This window comes from Polypterus senegalus, chromosome 13, assembly GCF_016835505.1.
Source record: "Polypterus senegalus isolate Bchr_013 chromosome 13, ASM1683550v1, whole genome shotgun sequence".
NCBI classification, from domain to species: Eukaryota; Metazoa; Chordata; class Cladistia; order Polypteriformes; family Polypteridae; genus Polypterus; species Polypterus senegalus.
Genome location: NC_053166.1, coordinates 101,787,270 through 101,804,299, shown reverse-complemented (window position 1 = coordinate 101,804,299; position 17,030 = coordinate 101,787,270). Strand labels below are relative to the sequence as shown.

At 38.5% G+C, this 17,030-nt stretch overlaps 1 protein-coding gene across 1 annotated transcript in view; it reads right to left on the bottom strand.

Annotated features, from left to right (window-relative positions):
• Positions 1-2,871: 2,871 nt before the first annotated feature.
• bcat2 (branched chain amino-acid transaminase 2, mitochondrial) overlaps positions 2,872-17,030 on the bottom strand; it is a 221,255-nt gene continuing 207,096 nt past the window's right edge. The window contains exons 9-11 of the mRNA XM_039773887.1: positions 14,148-14,288; positions 13,872-13,946; positions 2,872-3,949 (exon numbers count right to left, since the gene is read on the bottom strand). Of these exons, the coding sequence (XP_039629821.1) occupies positions 3,908-3,949; positions 13,872-13,946; positions 14,148-14,288 (258 nt within the window). The 3' untranslated portion in view covers positions 2,872-3,907. The remainder of the gene's footprint in view (positions 3,950-13,871; positions 13,947-14,147; positions 14,289-17,030) is intronic.

Genomic DNA, 17,030 nt, shown 5'->3' with positions numbered 1-17,030 from the left:
ACTGTCTCATGTATGTTAGTTAGGTTCTTACAATGAATTACAGTATATTCATCCTCAGCAAATAGTTTTACTCTGAAATATATGTAGACTCCTATGCACTGTACAAATCATAACATGCACAAAGGTTTATACAATTGTCAGAATTTGTCAGGCATGTATTTAAACAAAGCTGGATTCATATGATATTGTTGTAATGACTAACACATTTATAAATTGACTTGTCAGGTGAATCTTGACATTCACTTGCAAAAAGGAGATTCATGTTAGCTAAAGACACATAGGATGAAATGATTCTATAAGTGAAACTCATTTGAACTAGCAAGTACATTTATGCTGATAGGATACTGTTGAGTTAGAAATACTGTAGTACATTCAGTGAAAAATGGAGGAACCTGTTTAGCTAGGGATTGACCAGAGGTGACAACCTGTTTGTGAAAGTGGAAAAGAATTATAAACGCATGGCAGTATGGTAAGGTGAAGACACAGAAAAAGAGGTAGAAAAAAAGTAAAGACATAAACCTGTTCCCTATTAAACATTCTCCCAAATTGTGGACCATGTCATAAATCCAAATCTTACAATGGTAGAGGCTGGCTGGGGAGTGCAGCCTAATGTCAACTGCTCCACTGTATAATCACTAATGTAGAAATTGTAATGGGAAAATTCTCCATCTTCTCCTAGTTGCAGTAATTAATGCAAATTAAACCACAGTAATAAGTTAAGTTACAGTAATACGATGACTATGTAGTAATGTGATGTATTTGTAAATTCCAATTGATTTTTCCTAATTGTACATGTGTTGTTTCCAGCAGGATTCCTCCACTGGCTGGGGTCCAAATTCTTGATTAATACCTTTTGTTAATTTGTGATTATTTTCCTTATGTTTATAATGTTACTTACTTTAGTTTCTGTATATCTATTTATCTTTTGTTATGTTCTATGTATTTTGTGGGTGGTTCTCCAAGTTGCAAGGCCACCTTCCCATCATTGTTGGAGGTAGAGGGTATCCCAGATTAAGTTGTGGCTCATTCAAATGTTCTTGGGAGTAGTGAGTGTTAACTGTGATTTTTCTTTGCTTGTGTGTTTTTTCTAGATTTTTTTTTTTTTACTTTGACTTGGATTTTGCGTTGTGACTTTGTTTGGTATTGGATTGCCTTATTGCTTAGGCAACTAATTTTGCATTTTGGTTCCAAAGGGCTTTTTTTATGCCTCAGTATTTTTTTTATATAGTTTTTTTTTATACAGATTCTGTGTTGCCCTTATTACTAGCTGTATTTTGCATTATTTAACCGCCCCCACCCACCTCCTTGTGCATTTTTGAGTATTTATAAGGACTTTGTACTTCAGAACTCTCAAGCGGTAAAACATGTGCATTGCATTTACAATAGGACTACACACCTTCCTTATGCTACAGACACCCTATGCTCCACTCTGTCTTCCTGTCTTGACATGTTTCTCCTCTCTCTTCAAGGCCTGCATGCAAAAGACCTTCCTGTCCTTGCCTTTCTGAAGCACTCCGCAATCAACGGACACAGCTCAGGACAGCCAAAAAGAAATGGAGTAAATGGAGCAAAGACATGGCTAAGTATCAGTTATCCATTTTTTTCTGACACCATCAATACTAAGGCAATGTTCTACCAAACTAGAATTAATAGCACCATCAACACATGTTCTCTGTTTTCTGCTTTCACTTCCTTTCTTAACCCTCATCCAACCTCCTTCCCCAACCTCCTTGTCTGCTGATGACTTTGCACCCTTTTCCAGGGTAGGGTGCTACCATCAGCAGTCAGTAATCACCCTTGCTGCCACTCATTAATACTTCCTTCCAAGCAACACCCAAAATTCTCCACATTCTCTCCACCGTCTACCACTGATGTTTCCAACCTCCTCTCCAATCACCATTACCTGTCCACTCGATCCTATTCCATTATATCTCCTTCAGGCCAACTCCTCCTCAGTCAGTGCTGCAATTACACATATGATTAACACCTCACTCAGCTCAGGAATATTCCCTAACATCTTCAAACATGCTCTGTTAACCCCTCTTCTCAAAAAACCAACACTCAATCCATCCCAAGTTAACAACTACAGACCTGTCTCTCTCCTTTCATTTCTTTCCAAAACACTTGAATGTGCTGTTTCTAACCAGATCTCTTTCTTCTTTGTACAGAATGAGCTGCTTGACATCAAGAGGAACCACTCGACCAAGGTGGCTCTACTGACTGTGGTCAACCAACTATGCCATGTAAGAGCTACCAACATGTCATCAGTCCTGATTCTCCTAAATCTTTTTTCTGCCTGTGACTTGATCAACCACGGCATCCTTCTTGCAACACTGTCTGACCTTGCCATTACTGGGACTGTTCTCAGATGGTTTGAGTCCTACATCTCGGGCAGATACTACAGTGTGTGTCTTGGTGAGGGGAGTTGTCAAAGGCAGACCAGATATGCACTGGTGTACCGTAAGGATCGGTACTGGGTCCTCTACTCTTCTCTCTGTACACCAGCTTGCTGGACTTCAACATCCAATCCCATGGGTTCTCTTATCAGTGCTATCTGCCACAATTCACATTTTAAACTGTTAAAAAAAACTGTTCCAAAGAAATATTCACACATTAATATACAACGCTGGATAAATCCATAGCTAGATATGATCTTTTAATTTACTCTTGATCTTGTAATTCTGTTTGTGTGATCTAGAAGTACCATCAATAATTAGATTTTTTGCTTGGAATTATATCATGCAATGACTAGAGGTATATTTTAGCATACAGTATATTACCTAATTTTTTTTTACTTCTTTGTTCTGCTGTAAATTTCAAAAAAATAACTCTTCAACTCAAACAATGAATCAATTACACACATTCAAATTCATAACAAGTAGTAGTTGTCTTTATTAGATCACAAATGCCCAGGATCCAAAGAACAAAATGAAAAGAAGAAAATAAAAGACTGAATATTTGGTCATTTTCTTTAATATACAATCCAGTAATTTTAGGAAAATGCCAACAGTCAACAAGGTAGGATGTATTTACTTGGACAGAAGAAAATAAGCATATTTTTTTATTAATAGAACATTGTTTAAAGGATACTTTTTCAAAATGGCAAATGATTAAAGTTTGTTTTTTCTTCCTTGTAACAAAGACAACTAGGACTGACTAGATGGACTCATAGTACTTTTTATTCAACCTCACCTACAATATGCTTGACCTTATTTTTAAAGAAATCAAAATACTGTTTCACTGAAAAAATCAAATTTATACTGAAAAGATGGGTGAATGATTTTATATTGCAGTTTATACTTATGTTGATTTGCATAGTAACAGTCACTCCACCAATGCATGTAACCCATGCATTATGTTTATATCCATTGCAGCAAAAACACAAAAATGAAAGAGAAGGCATCAAAATCTAAATACAGCAGCAAAAATACATATCACTGGTGTAAATAACCATAGTTAAAAAAGGTGCTTCATAGTTAAAAAATCTTGCTTATTTGTTCACAGCAACAGGGAATTCATTAGTTCAAACATTAAATGCACAGTTATGCCAATGTTGCAGGATGTCTTTAGTTGTGTTTTTTTTTTTAAGAACAAGCCATTCTTATTAGACTGTTGATATGGGAAACACAGAACAAAATGAATTGACTTTTTCGCAACAGTCACAAAATATGTACAGTACATACATATGTATATGTATTTATACGGAACATGTATATTAGGAAATCATATAACTGAACGTTGAACAAAGAAATCATTGTCTACATATTAACACTATCTGCACAAACTTCTTGAAAACACTTGCACACAAACTATTAAAAAAATCTAGCAAGAACTAAAAACAAGCAGTAATCATTAAGCTGATGAAGGAAATGTCCAAATGGTAACTGGGGGCATTCAAAGAAGGCAGTCAGATGACAAGATGCGTCCATTCATCATGTGTACGTCCATACTGTGTGGTGGAGGAAAGCAAAATGCAAAAAGAAAAAAAGTAAAGTTAGAAATGTTCAGGTTAGGACAGCTGGCAAAACAATTGTATTGGGAAAAAAACAATATTTTGCTTTTACGTTTTTGATTTACACATTTTCTTTTTCAACTTCAGATGTTAAATATACATGTATGCACCTTATTTAATTTTGTATTAAAACTAAAATGTAAAATTAAATAGGGAGGGTGAACTAATTAACACTATTGTACTTATACATCACTGTTAACTAGTAGTGTCTAGTATCCACTTGGCTAAACCCTTACATAGTGTGCAGTCACAAAGGATGCAAGTAGGCATTCAATAAATATTAAAAAAATCAATTTTTTTATAACTATTTGCAAATTAGTTCTAATTAATGTACAGGTTTGTGGATTATTTTATGTTTAGTTATGTACAGAGCAGAAAGAGCCACATTAACATGATCCAAATTAACATCAGTTGAAAAAAGCATTGTAGAGATATTACAAACATGTGAATTTGTTTTCCCCCGATGATTGCAAGCTGTCCAGGCAGAAGAGCAACCTGAAATCATTATGCCCCCTTCACTGTATTTCATCATTCAGGTGATATTGCCCTTTTTTACGCCATTGGTACTGCTGCATCTTCTTCTTGAAAGATATAACCTTAGTTTAATCAGTTCACAAAATATTTTTCCAGTAGTGTTATGAAATGTCAAGGTGGTCTTTGCCAAACTTCACAATTAAACAGAAAAAAAAGTATAAATTTGTTTTTCTAGAACGCATTCTATAAATTAAACACCCACAACTACTCCAGTGTAGATGATTTCTGTTATACATTGGTAGAGCAACTACTTATTCATAATCCACAAGCATCTTGCCAGTGCACACCCAATCTCTCACAGGTTTTATGGTATGGTATTATATGCAATGTTTTGAAATGACATTGTGAAATTTTAATACATTGCACAGCCCTTCTTTATAGGCCATAATATTTGATTAACACTGTTTGTGCAGACATTTTATATGTTCTCACACATGTTCTTTGGAGGGTCTCTTTTCAGGCTCATCAGAGGCAAGCAATGCTATCCCCAGGATTTCTGGGGACACGATCGCCAACTCTTATGTCTCTTATTCCAACAACAGCTCCAAGAAGATGCCCATTAACAGCAAGTGACTCTAGCCCTTCCGATCCATTACCTATAAAAGCAGAGTGCTCCTGGAAAAATGCATCTCAAGAGGATGAGCCACCCGCCTGATGGAGCTCTGACCCTGAGTTCAGACTGCTTTTTAGAGCCATTTGCCTGCTTTTTTACATTGCTTTTGTTCCTTATTGCTCCATAATGCACCTGTTATTTATATAACTAAAGAAAACTGTATTTAGATGCTACTCTATTGAAGCCGGATACAAGAAAAGCATCACTAATTAATTTATGGTCACCTGCAACACATTATGACATCTCCCAATACATTTAATCCAAGTCACTACAATATTTTTCAACCTACTCATGATGGTGCTTTTAGCAGCCAGTGGTTTATACTTAAGTGGGAACAAATCAAGTCCATTAATAATAATACATTTTATTTATATAGTGCCTTTCTCATGCTCAAGGCACTTACAGAATATAAGAAAGAACAGTTTGTAAGGAAGCAGTAACCACTGAAATTATTTTTTCTTATTCGAACTGGAGAACTGTAATCCAAAACAGTAGCACTGGAACAGTGGAAACAGGTGTCTTTCGGGTCACACTGTATATAATATCTGTTAAAGTTGTCATTTTGACATTTAAAATGAAATCAAATTTATTTAACCCCTCACTTCATTTCTCTTATATTTGAAGTTATGCAAACTATCTGAAGAATATTCCTATGTTTTGTAACTTTGGTGGGGTGTGTTATCTTGTGTGATTCTCCAAAATAGCTGCTTTATGTAGGAAATACCAGTTTACCTGTGGTTTTTATTTTGGGAGATAATAAAGCGTCATAAACTTAAGGTGTCTGACAGCCGTAAAAGAAGTCTGGGGTTTATCAGAGTACTGAGTGTTGGTGGCAGCCATTCCTACTAATACATCTGTCTGGGCTTTCAGTGATCTGTAAACAACTGCCACTGCAGTATGAAGTCAGATCCATCTCACCCCATATGTGGAGGAAAAAACTTCCAGCTGTTCTTTGTAATCCATGAAGTTGAATGACTCCAGCAGCAAAGGTGCTTCTTCTTCTTTCAGCTGTTCCCATTAGAGGTTGCCACAGCTGATCATCATCTTCCATATATTTCTATCCTCTGCATCTTGTTCTGTTACCCATCCCCTGCATGTCCTCTCTTAACACCTCCACAATCCTTCCCTTAGGCCTTCCTCTTTTCCTCTTCCCTGGCAGCTCTATCCTTAGCATTCTTCCCCCAATATACTCAGCATTACTCCAATTGCACATTTCCAAACTAACACAATCTTGCCTCCCTGACTTTGTCTCCCAACCATCCAACATGAGCTAACCCTCTAATGTACTCATGTCTAATCCTATCCATCCTCGTCACACCCAGTGCAAATCTTAGCATCTTTAAGCTACATCCAGCTCTGCCTCCTGCTTTCCGGTCAATGCCACCGTCTCCAACCCATATAACATAGCTAGTCTCACTACCGTCCTGTTGACCTTCCCTTTTACTCTTGCTGATAACCGTCTGTCACAAATTACTCCTTACACTCTTCTCCACCCATTCCACCCTGCCTGCACTCTCTTTTTCACCTCTCTTCCACAATCCCCATTACTCTGTACTGTGGATCCCAAGTATTTAAACTGATCCACCTTCGCCAACTCTACTCCTTGCATCCTCACCATTCCACTAAACTCCCTCTTATTTACACACATGTATTCTGTCTTGTTCCTACTGACCTTCATTCCTTTCCTCTGTAGAGCATAGCTCCACCTCTCCAGGGTCACCTCAATCTGCTCCCTACTATCAATACAGATCACAATGTCATCAGCAAACATCATAGTCCATGGGGACTCCTGTTTAATCTCATCTGTCAACCTGTCCATCACCATTGCAAATAAGAAAGGGCTCAGAGCTGATCCCTGTTGTAATCCCACCTCCACCTTGAACGCATCTGTCACTCCTACTGCAGACCTTACCACTGTTACACTTCCCTCGTACATATGCTGTACAACTCTTACATACTTCTGTGCCACTCCCGACTTCTTCATACATGTCTGGAGTGCATGGACGTCGGGGAAACACCCCCAGATGTTGCTTTTATCTCCACAGGGCAGGGCCGTGGACTGGAAGATGCTGACTCCCCATCCTGGAGAAGACCAGCCATCGCCAGACGTGCTGCTGAGTCTCTTGGGACTCAGCTGAGAGAGGGGCAATCTGGCGGACCCTGGCCAGGACGCCCCTTTGATATATGTTCAGAGGGAGCAGCCATAGACTTTATAATACCTCCCCCTGGACGCCAGATGGCAACCCCCCTCGGTTGGAGCGTTGCCTCGGTTTCCAGCAGGGCTCAATGGGAACTGGAGTGTGGTGCAGCCAGGGGGTGCTATAGCTGGGACTCCTGAGCCCTTATGGGCAGTGTTTTCATCACACCAAGAAGTGATAGATAGATAGATAGATAGATAGATAGATAGATAGATAGATAGATAGATAGATAGATACTTTATTAATCCCAAGGGGAAATTCACATAATCCAGCAGCAGTATACTGATACAAAGAAACAATATTAAATTAAATAGTAATAAAAATGAAAAGAATTAAAATAAAATTAATGTTAGCATTTACTCCCCCGGGTGGAATTGAAGAGTCGCATAGTGTGGGGGAGGAACGATCTCCTCAGTCTGTCAGTGGAACAGGACAGTGACAAAAGTCTGTCACTGAAGCTACTCCTCTGCCTGGAGATGATCCTGTTAAGTGGATGCAGTGGATTCTTCATGATTGACAGGAGTTTGCTTAGTGCCCGTCGCTCTGCCACAGATGTTAAACTGTCCAACTTTAATCCTACAATGGAGCCTGCCTTGTTAACAAGTTTGTCCAGGCGTGAGGCGTCTTTCATCTTTATGCTGCCACCCCAGCACACCACCGCGTAGAAGAGGGCACTCGCCACAACCGTCTGGTAGAACATCTGCAGCATCTTACTGCAGATGTTGAAGGATGCCAACCTTCTCAGAAAGTATAGTCTGCTCTGAGCTTTCTTACATAGAGCATCAGTATTGGCAGTCCAGTCCAATTTGTCATCCAGCTGCACTCCCAGATATTTATAGGTCTGCACCCTCTGCACACAGTCACCTCTGATGATCACAGGGTCCATGAGGGGCCTGGGCCTCCTAAAATCCACCACCAGCTCCTTGGTCTTGCTGGTGTTAAGGTGTAAGTGGTTTGAGTCGCACCATTTAACAAAGTCCTTGATTAGTTTCCTATACTCCTCCTCCTGCCCACTCCTGATGCAGCCCACAATAGCAGTGTCATCAGCGAACATTTGCACGTGGCCAGGACTCCGAGTCATATTGGAAGTCTGATGTATATAGATTGAACAGAACCGGAGAAAGTACAGTCCCCTGCGGCGCCCCTGTATTGCTAAACACAAAGTCAGACCTGCAGTTCCCAAGACGCACATATTGAGGTCTGTCTGTAAGATAGTCCACAATCCATGCCACAAGGTGTGAATCTACTCCCATCTCAGTCAGCTTATCCCTAAGGAGCAGAGGTTGGATGGTGTTGAAGGCACTAGAGAAGTCCAAAACATAATTCTTACAGCACCACTGCCTCTGTCCAGGTGGGAGAGGGATCGATGAAGCATATAGATGATGGCATCCTCCGCTCCCACCTTCTCCTGGTATGCGAACTGCAGAGGGTCGAGGGCGTGACGGACCTGTGGCCTCAGGTGGTGAAGCAGCAGCCGCTCCATGGTCTTCATCAGATGTGACGTCAGAGCAACAGGCCGGAAGTCATTCAGCTCACTAGGATGTGATACCTTTGGGACAGGAGTGATACAAGATGTTTTCCAAAGCCTCGGGACTCTCCCCTGTTCCAGGCTCAGGTTGAAGATGCGCTGTAGAGGACTCCCCAGTTCCAACGCACAGGCCTTCAGCAATCGTGGCGATACACCATCTGGACCCGCTGCTTTGCTGGCATGAAGTCTTTTCAGCTCTCTGCTCACCTGGGCTGCTGTAATTGTGGGTGGGGATGTCTCACCTATGCTGGTATCAGCAGAAGGATGGTTGGAGGATGCAGTACTCCGAGGTGAGAGTGGGTTAGGGTGATCAAACCTATTAAAGAAGTTGTTCATTTGGTTTGCTTTCTCCACGTCTGCCTCGATGGCGGCACCCCGCTTTGAGCTGCAGCCAGTGATAATCTTCATCCCATCCCATACTTCCTTCATACTGTTGTTCTGCAACTTCTGCTCCAGCTTTCTCCTGTACTGCTCTTTCGCCCCTGAGCTGTACTCGAGTTCCTTCTGCACGCACTTCAGCTCATGCTTATCACCACCTTTAAAAGCCCTTTTCTTCTGGTTCAAAAGGCCCTTGATGTCACTTGTAATCCATGGCTTGTTGTTAGCATAGCAGCATACTGTTCTTACTGGAACTACAATGTCCATACAGAAGTTGATGTAATCAGTTGTGCATTCAACAGCCTGTTCTCACTATGTGATCTCAGCAATATATCCCAGTCTGTAGTTCCAAAGCAGTCTCTCAGAGCCTGCTCTGCCTCAGGGGACCACTTCCTGAATGGTTGTAGGTGGTTGTAGGTAGTGCAGCCAGAACTCAGCAATCAAGCACCTGAAGCACTTCTGGGTGGACCATAAAAGGGGCCAGCAGACACCACTCTGGGAGCCTGAGTCAAGAGAAGGAGGACTACGCTTGCCGGGAGGAGTGGTGGTACAAATACTGTGTGTGTTTTATTGTGTTCTGCTTTGGAACTGTGTAGTGCCTGTGGGACACGGGGAAGACATGCTCCCCAGGTGAAGAAATATAAAAGTTTATTTGGCTTTTATACGTTACTCCAGTGTGAGTCTGTCTTGGGTCAGGCACATATATAGCACCTTTTGTTACAATATATATACAGGTATATTAAGCTGCTTGTTATTGCTAATATCTGTGGAGTAAGTCATACTCAAAATAAAAATGTTTTCATTGAAGTAGTTTCTAGCTATTCTGAGAAATGTGCATTTCTGACAAAAATTTGTCAGTCAGGTAAATTCCATAAGCTGCTTTGACAATTTTAAGTTGTTTCAAAGAAAAGACATTTAATTTCAATTTAAAAATATGTGAATTTGACATTTAATTTTGTGCAACAAAATCTGAAATTTTAATTACCCCTTTAATCTCTCCTTCACCTTGCATGTGAGTGACTTCAATAATAGCTACTAAATCTCATACTGTTAAACATGCTGTAAGCAAAACAATTCTTTTCTATGTTTTTCATTTCAAGCCATTGATATAAGTTATATCAATAACAATATAAGCTAATTTTCTGGATAGTTATTAATTCACATTTTACATTTTTTGTGTATATGAATACACTTTTTCAATTTTGTAGAATCATGTGTTTTTTTCTGTGCAGAGTCTCCTGTTTTTTCATTGATTTTCTTTTTATGCATTAGTCCATTGTTGGAAATAAAAGCCACAATGTTCCAAATGTGCAGTAACAACAAAACATACTTATTTTATCCTTTCATTGTTTAAGGAACAAATTAGCCACTGTGAAAAATCAAAGGATGTTAAACTTCTTATTGTGTGACAGGCAGACGTTGCTTGTCAATTAGCAAACTGAGCAGTGCAAATGTATGAACACAAGGGATCAAAAAAAAAATCAAGTTCAAAGTAAGAAAAAGTTCAATAATAAAAAGTAAAAAATTTTAACATCAACAAGAAGAGCACTAACCAAAATTGAAGTGAAAGGGATTGTAAAATTTTCTTAACCACAATAGTTAAGAGGTTTTTAGGTGAACAAAGCCACCTTGATACAACTAGGAGCAACAGAATCCCAACATTGGTGCCACACATGTAATAAGCAAAATGCCATTATGAAATAAAAATGTTACATTTTACAATTGCACTCTTTTCCAAAAAATTAAATAATAAAAAAATGGCTGAAAATGCTCCATAAGACACAAAACTAATATTTCTACTTACAGTACTTACAGGAAGCATTACAATTTTATGAAATGAATTTAACTCATAACATATGTATGAACCGGCACGCACAAAAAAAAAAAAAGTACAGAACACACATTTCCTGTTCTGAAATTCAATCCCTGTCTATTATAATTCACTTTATGACAATAGGCATTTAATGTGTGAAAAACAACCGTTAGAGCCGAGTAAGTCTAGCAAGATACATCCCTCAAAGTGGATTTAAAATCATACAGATATATATGATATATATATTTTTTATCCTGACACATGGATAATTGAGCTGGAATTATGTATGTACAGTACTCCAATTATGCTTATACAGCAATAATCCTCGCCAAATTAGAGGGATGGGGATAAGTATAGGATAGATGGCTATGTATTACTTAGGAAAGATATACAAAACTGAAAAGGCAAATGAGTCGCCATTTATGTAAAACAGCATTTCAATACATGTCTTCTTCAGCTGGATAATGAGCCACCTCTAAATAATGATATTTAGATTTGAATAGAAAGCATTAAGAATACAGGCCTAAAATTGGGAGTTGGTTGAACATCATATTAAAAGGAGTTTCCCTAAGTGATGCAGGTCTAAATAAATGATCTGGATAAGAACATAAATAAAAAGCTGATTAAGTTTGCAGATGAGACGAAATAAGGTTGAATGTTATATAATCTACAATCAGCTAAATTGTAGTCCATAGTCAGCCTTCAGTAGTTCATGGCTGCAAGAGGAACATTGAACCTAGACTGAACATAAAGATAGTTTGAATGGTGGCTAAAAAACCAAAAAAAAAACAAAAAACCATCAAACGGAACAGAAAAAATCAGGGTACAACAGTTTCAAGTCATACCATCTGTCACTGTCTGAATGAAAGTGGGCTCCATGTTAGAAGACCCAGGAAAATTCCAATTCTGTAAGTCAGACATACAAAAAAGCCTGAATAGAGTTTGCTAAAATCCATGTTGACAAGCCTGAGTCCTTCTGGTAGAGTGTTCTTTGGATAGATGAAAGTAAATGAGAGTTTTTTTCTAAAACATAGCAACTCTTTATTCATAGAAGACAAAGCAATGCTTAAAAAGATAAAAATATCAGTATTGTGAAAGGTGGAAGAAGCTCATTAATGTTTATGGCATTGTTGTGCTGAATCTGTGTAGGGCACAATGAAATCAAAAAACTATCAGAGCACTCAGGAGTGAAACATATTGCCAAGTGTCAGAAACCTAAGAAAACTAAAACAGTTTGGTCAAGAAGAGTGGACGAAATTGCTAGTTAAGATTGGAAAAAGATACAGAAAGAACTTGGTTACAGATATTGGTCCAAAAGGGGTGGGCTACAAAAAACTATTAGGGGTCTAATAATTTTGACTATGTCATTTTCATTTTGTACAAGTCCTAAATCAAATTCAAAGTCTGCTCTATAGAATAAAGAATCATGGATGCCAATTACTTTTGTTTGTTTCAACTTACTTCAAAGAATATCATGATTTCTGTTCTAACAGTGAAAAGGCACCTGTATTTTCATCTATACCTGTGCATAGGAACTAAAACGTTATATGAATTTTAAAAAGAAAATGAGAGGTATGAAATATCTTGAATACAGTATATGCCCTATGAGAATGACCCATGAAAAAACAGTGAACTCATTACTGCCTGCAGCAGTGCACAGAAGCCATTAATAATGCTAAGAGGATAGTGGGTTATATAGCATTAAATGTAGAGTGCAAGTAAAGGGAGGTCATGTTTAACATATATAAAACACTATTGAGGCCTAACCTGGAGTACTTTGTACAGTTTTGAAGATCAAGAAGTCACATGATAGAATATGAAAATTTATTAAGCAAATTAGTACAGTGGATCCCAGTTCCTACTTTATAAACTTGTTAAAATCAAATTTCATGCCAATTTTTGAAAGCAGTTCTTCACAATGTACCAGAGACACATGAAATTACCAAGTAAATGACCACATAGTGTGGTAGTGAGTGGTATAATAGGTACTTTTAAAGCCTGACTTAATTTAATTTTGAAAAAATTAAGAATTAGCAATGTTATTTTAAAAATAGGTAAAATGAATTGGCAGTCTTTTTGTCCCAAACAGTCTGCTTTTTGGGTGGCACGGTGACGCAGTGGTAGCGCTGTTGCCTCACAGTAAGAAGACCTGGGTTCGCATCCGGGTCCTCCCTGTGTGGAGTTTGCATATTCTCCCTGTGTCTGCGTGGGTTTCCTCCCCCAGTCCAAATACATGCAAGATTGGTGCACTGGCGATCCTATATTGTCCCTAGTGTGTGCTTGGTGTATGGGTGGGTGTGTGTGCCCTGGGGTAGGCTAGCGCCCTGCTCAGGTATTTCTTCCTGCCTTGCGCTCTGTGTTGGCTGGGATTGGCTCCAGCAGACCCCTGTGACCCTGTGTTAGGATGTAGCGGGTTGGATAATGGATAGGTGGATAGTCTGCTGTCATAAAAACTTTTCTAACATGCCCATTTATCATATGCAACAGTATTAACCATCATTAACATTCACAGCCCAGACTTCCACAAGCAACTCTACTAGTCCTTTCTGGTTTAAAAATGATAAATATTTAAAAAAATAAAATGTTTCAAACTGCAATACTATTGAAATTGACACTTTGTTAGTATTCTTTTTTTCTGATGCATTTTGGGACTTTTTGGGCCTGTAACAATGCCACAATACCAAGGAAAGCCCTAATTAGGCAGATAAAAACAGACTGAACTGTCTATCAAGACTAAACACGGTGATTAATATATTTTTTAAAAGCAGGGCTATACCTGTATACCTGCTAGTTACCTGTATGTCAGTTAGTTCTTTCAAGAATCTTTTAGCAAGCTCTGGACCATTCTCCATTGTGGGAATATGATAGTTCTGTAGGTAAAAATAAGGTTTAATGTGCAGACTAGTCATGTACAGTAAATAAGTATATAGAGACACAGGATGATGGAGAAAAAAAGAAATGAAGATAGACTGAAACAAAAAGAAAATTAGGTCAAAGATTTCAGACAATTATACTTGGACAAATAAAAAAAATTATATTTGTTAACAAGCTAATGGAAAAATGTAACTAACCTCTCCTTCATATAGTATTCTTCCAACAGGACACACCACACATGCAGTACCAGACCCAAAAACCTCCTTAACATATCCATTTTTGAGCGCAGTCAAGAATTCTGACATGGTCACTTTACGTTCCTGGACAGAAAATTCCCCCTTAGAAGAAACAAAGGTTTTGACAGAAATGAATAAGAAGGTTATATTTAAAGAGAAACAAAACTCTCCACTTTCTATCCATTGCCTGACCATGATGCAGATCTGGTAGCATTGTTCACTTGTGATATGAGTGATGTGTTCATCATTTCACTTCTATAAATCTATAAAGTTCTATTAATCGGTTTTGTCAAACAGTGACAATAAGACCCTACAAATAATGTAAACCCAATACAGTTTTTCTGACTTGATTTTAGACAACTTGATTCTAAGCCTTGCATAGACAAAATTGACAGCTTCATCTAAGTTTTGTCTATGTACAACATGCTTATCCCTGGTTACCCAAATTTATCATTTATGATTAATTGGTACAGAACCCACAGCATCTCTGTTACAGAAGATAATGTTATACCAGTACTATTCCAGAGGTGCAACACCCAACAAATCAACCAGTTTAAAGAGGCTTCAAGTGCTTGGCATCTTTCTTCCAGTTGTAACATCTCCACCTTATGGCCATTATATTAATGAACTTGCATAGGTTCTACAGGTGGTGACCAGTTCTAGTGCAGAGTCAACTACTGAAATCAGTACTGAACTAGCTGCACTGAGGACTGCTGCTCTTCAAAATTGAAATGCTAGGGATTTTTACTAGCAGGTCAAGGGACACTTGTGTTAAGCAGTCACTAATGTATTTATAATCCCGATTTTTCTTCGAATCCAACCTCTCTGGCTGACCTCATTCATTATGTAACAGGTGATTTAAGCTTCCTTTCTTTCTTTCTTGAAGAATAATGATTATTGGTTAACAGAATAGCATCTCACTTGGGGTGAAACATTATATATTTTTTTTTGGTTACTGTGTTGATGTAACAAAACAATATAATTTAACACTTTCATATAAAAAGAAAAAACATTTTACTAATAACTACCTGTGTATCCAACAAATACCCTCTGGCCTTAGAAGTTTCATGTAAGACAAAGATATAATTTAACACTTTGATGTAAGTAAACTGTCTATTAGGATTTTTCAACCCTTTGATGAGTTATTGTTTATTCAAAGGATCTCCCTTCACAGCTTAAGTAATGTGACAGCAATATAATTCTAACTGATTTATGAAACAAATGTTGATACCAATGTCTTTATCTAGTCAAATTACTTTTATAAAAACTTTCTCTTTGGAAAGGGATTTTGAGTCTGGCTGAACAGTGCAACAGTGCACTGTACTGACCAGCATCCAGAAAGTTCTGATTAAAATATAAAGTTGGTCCAGAAGAAGATGTAATATCTTCTTTTAAAATAATTTGACAGAACCCTATTTTACTGGGAATTCCACTATTGGCACAATCAGACAGGATCCTCAACAGTTGACAAGAAAGATCCCACCACTCTGTCAATGGACAATGGCCAGCCTGTAGACAAATGAGGTAATAGGGCCTTTTATAAATATTTTCTTTATTGTTCTCCTCTTAATAGATTGTTTTAAAGAGATCCACAGGGTATACTGTGGAAGTAAAAGGAAGAGATGGAACCTATATTCATTAAACTAGGGAATTCATACAGTCAGAAATCAATGTATAATTGCAAATGTTTAAATATTTCCTTATTTAGATCTACAGACTAGGCAATAAGGGCGGCACGGTGGCGCAGTGGTAGCGCTGCTGCCTCGCAGTTAGGAGACCCGGGTTCGCTTCCGGTCCTCCCTGCGTGGAGTTTGCATGTTCTCCCGTGTGTCTGCGGGTTTCCTCCGGCGCTCCGTTTCCTCCCACAATCCAAAGACATGCAGGTTAGGTGGATTGGCGATTCTCAATTGGCCCTAGTGTGTGCTTGGTGTGTGGGTGTGTTTGTGTGTGTCCTGCAGTGGGTTGGCACCCTGCCCAGGATTGGTTCCTGCCTTGTGCCCTGTGTTGGCTGGGATTGGCTCCAGCAGACCCCCGTGACCCTATTCGGATTCAGCGGGTTAGAAAATGGATGGATGGATGGACTAGGCAATAAGCATCTAGATCTATACAGTGTAAGGAATGGCAAGTAGCTATTGAGTTTCATGCCAGGACCCCTTGGACTAGTCTGGATTAGTAACCTTGGCAGCTTCCATCCAAAAAGTAAAATCTGAAAATGCCTCTAGTGGAATGTCAGAAACCTAGTTCAAAACATCATTTAGAGAAGACACACTTACATAATGAAAAGAAGTATAACTTCAAGGATGGTTAATGGCCATTAAAAAGAGGAAATACTTTATTTAGCAAATGCCAGCAAATGCATAAGGTGCTTTGCTTTGTGATCTCAATCAAGGCAAAGGGATGAAACTAGACAAAAACTAATAAAACAAAAAACTAATTATTAAAAGTTACCCATGCACGTGCTTAAAAGGGAATTGGATTAAAAAAAAAGTGGAAATCAGTACTGTTATGTGTCTTCTAGCTCAAATGAAATACAGTAATCCCTCGCTATATCAAGCTCTCGACTTCAAGGGCTTCACTCTATCGGATTTTAAATGTAAGCACATCTAAATATATATCATGGATTTTTCAAGCTGGTTCGCTTTCTGGACAATGGGTTTTTAATTTAGGTTACATGCTTCCTCAGTTTGATTGCCCAGTTGATTTCATACAAGGGACGCTATTGGCGGATGGCTTAGAAGCTACCCAATCAGAGCATGTATTACATATTAACTAAAACTCCTCAATGATATAAGATATGCTTGCCACGCGGTGCTTGTTTGCTTCTCTCTATCTTTCTCACTCTCT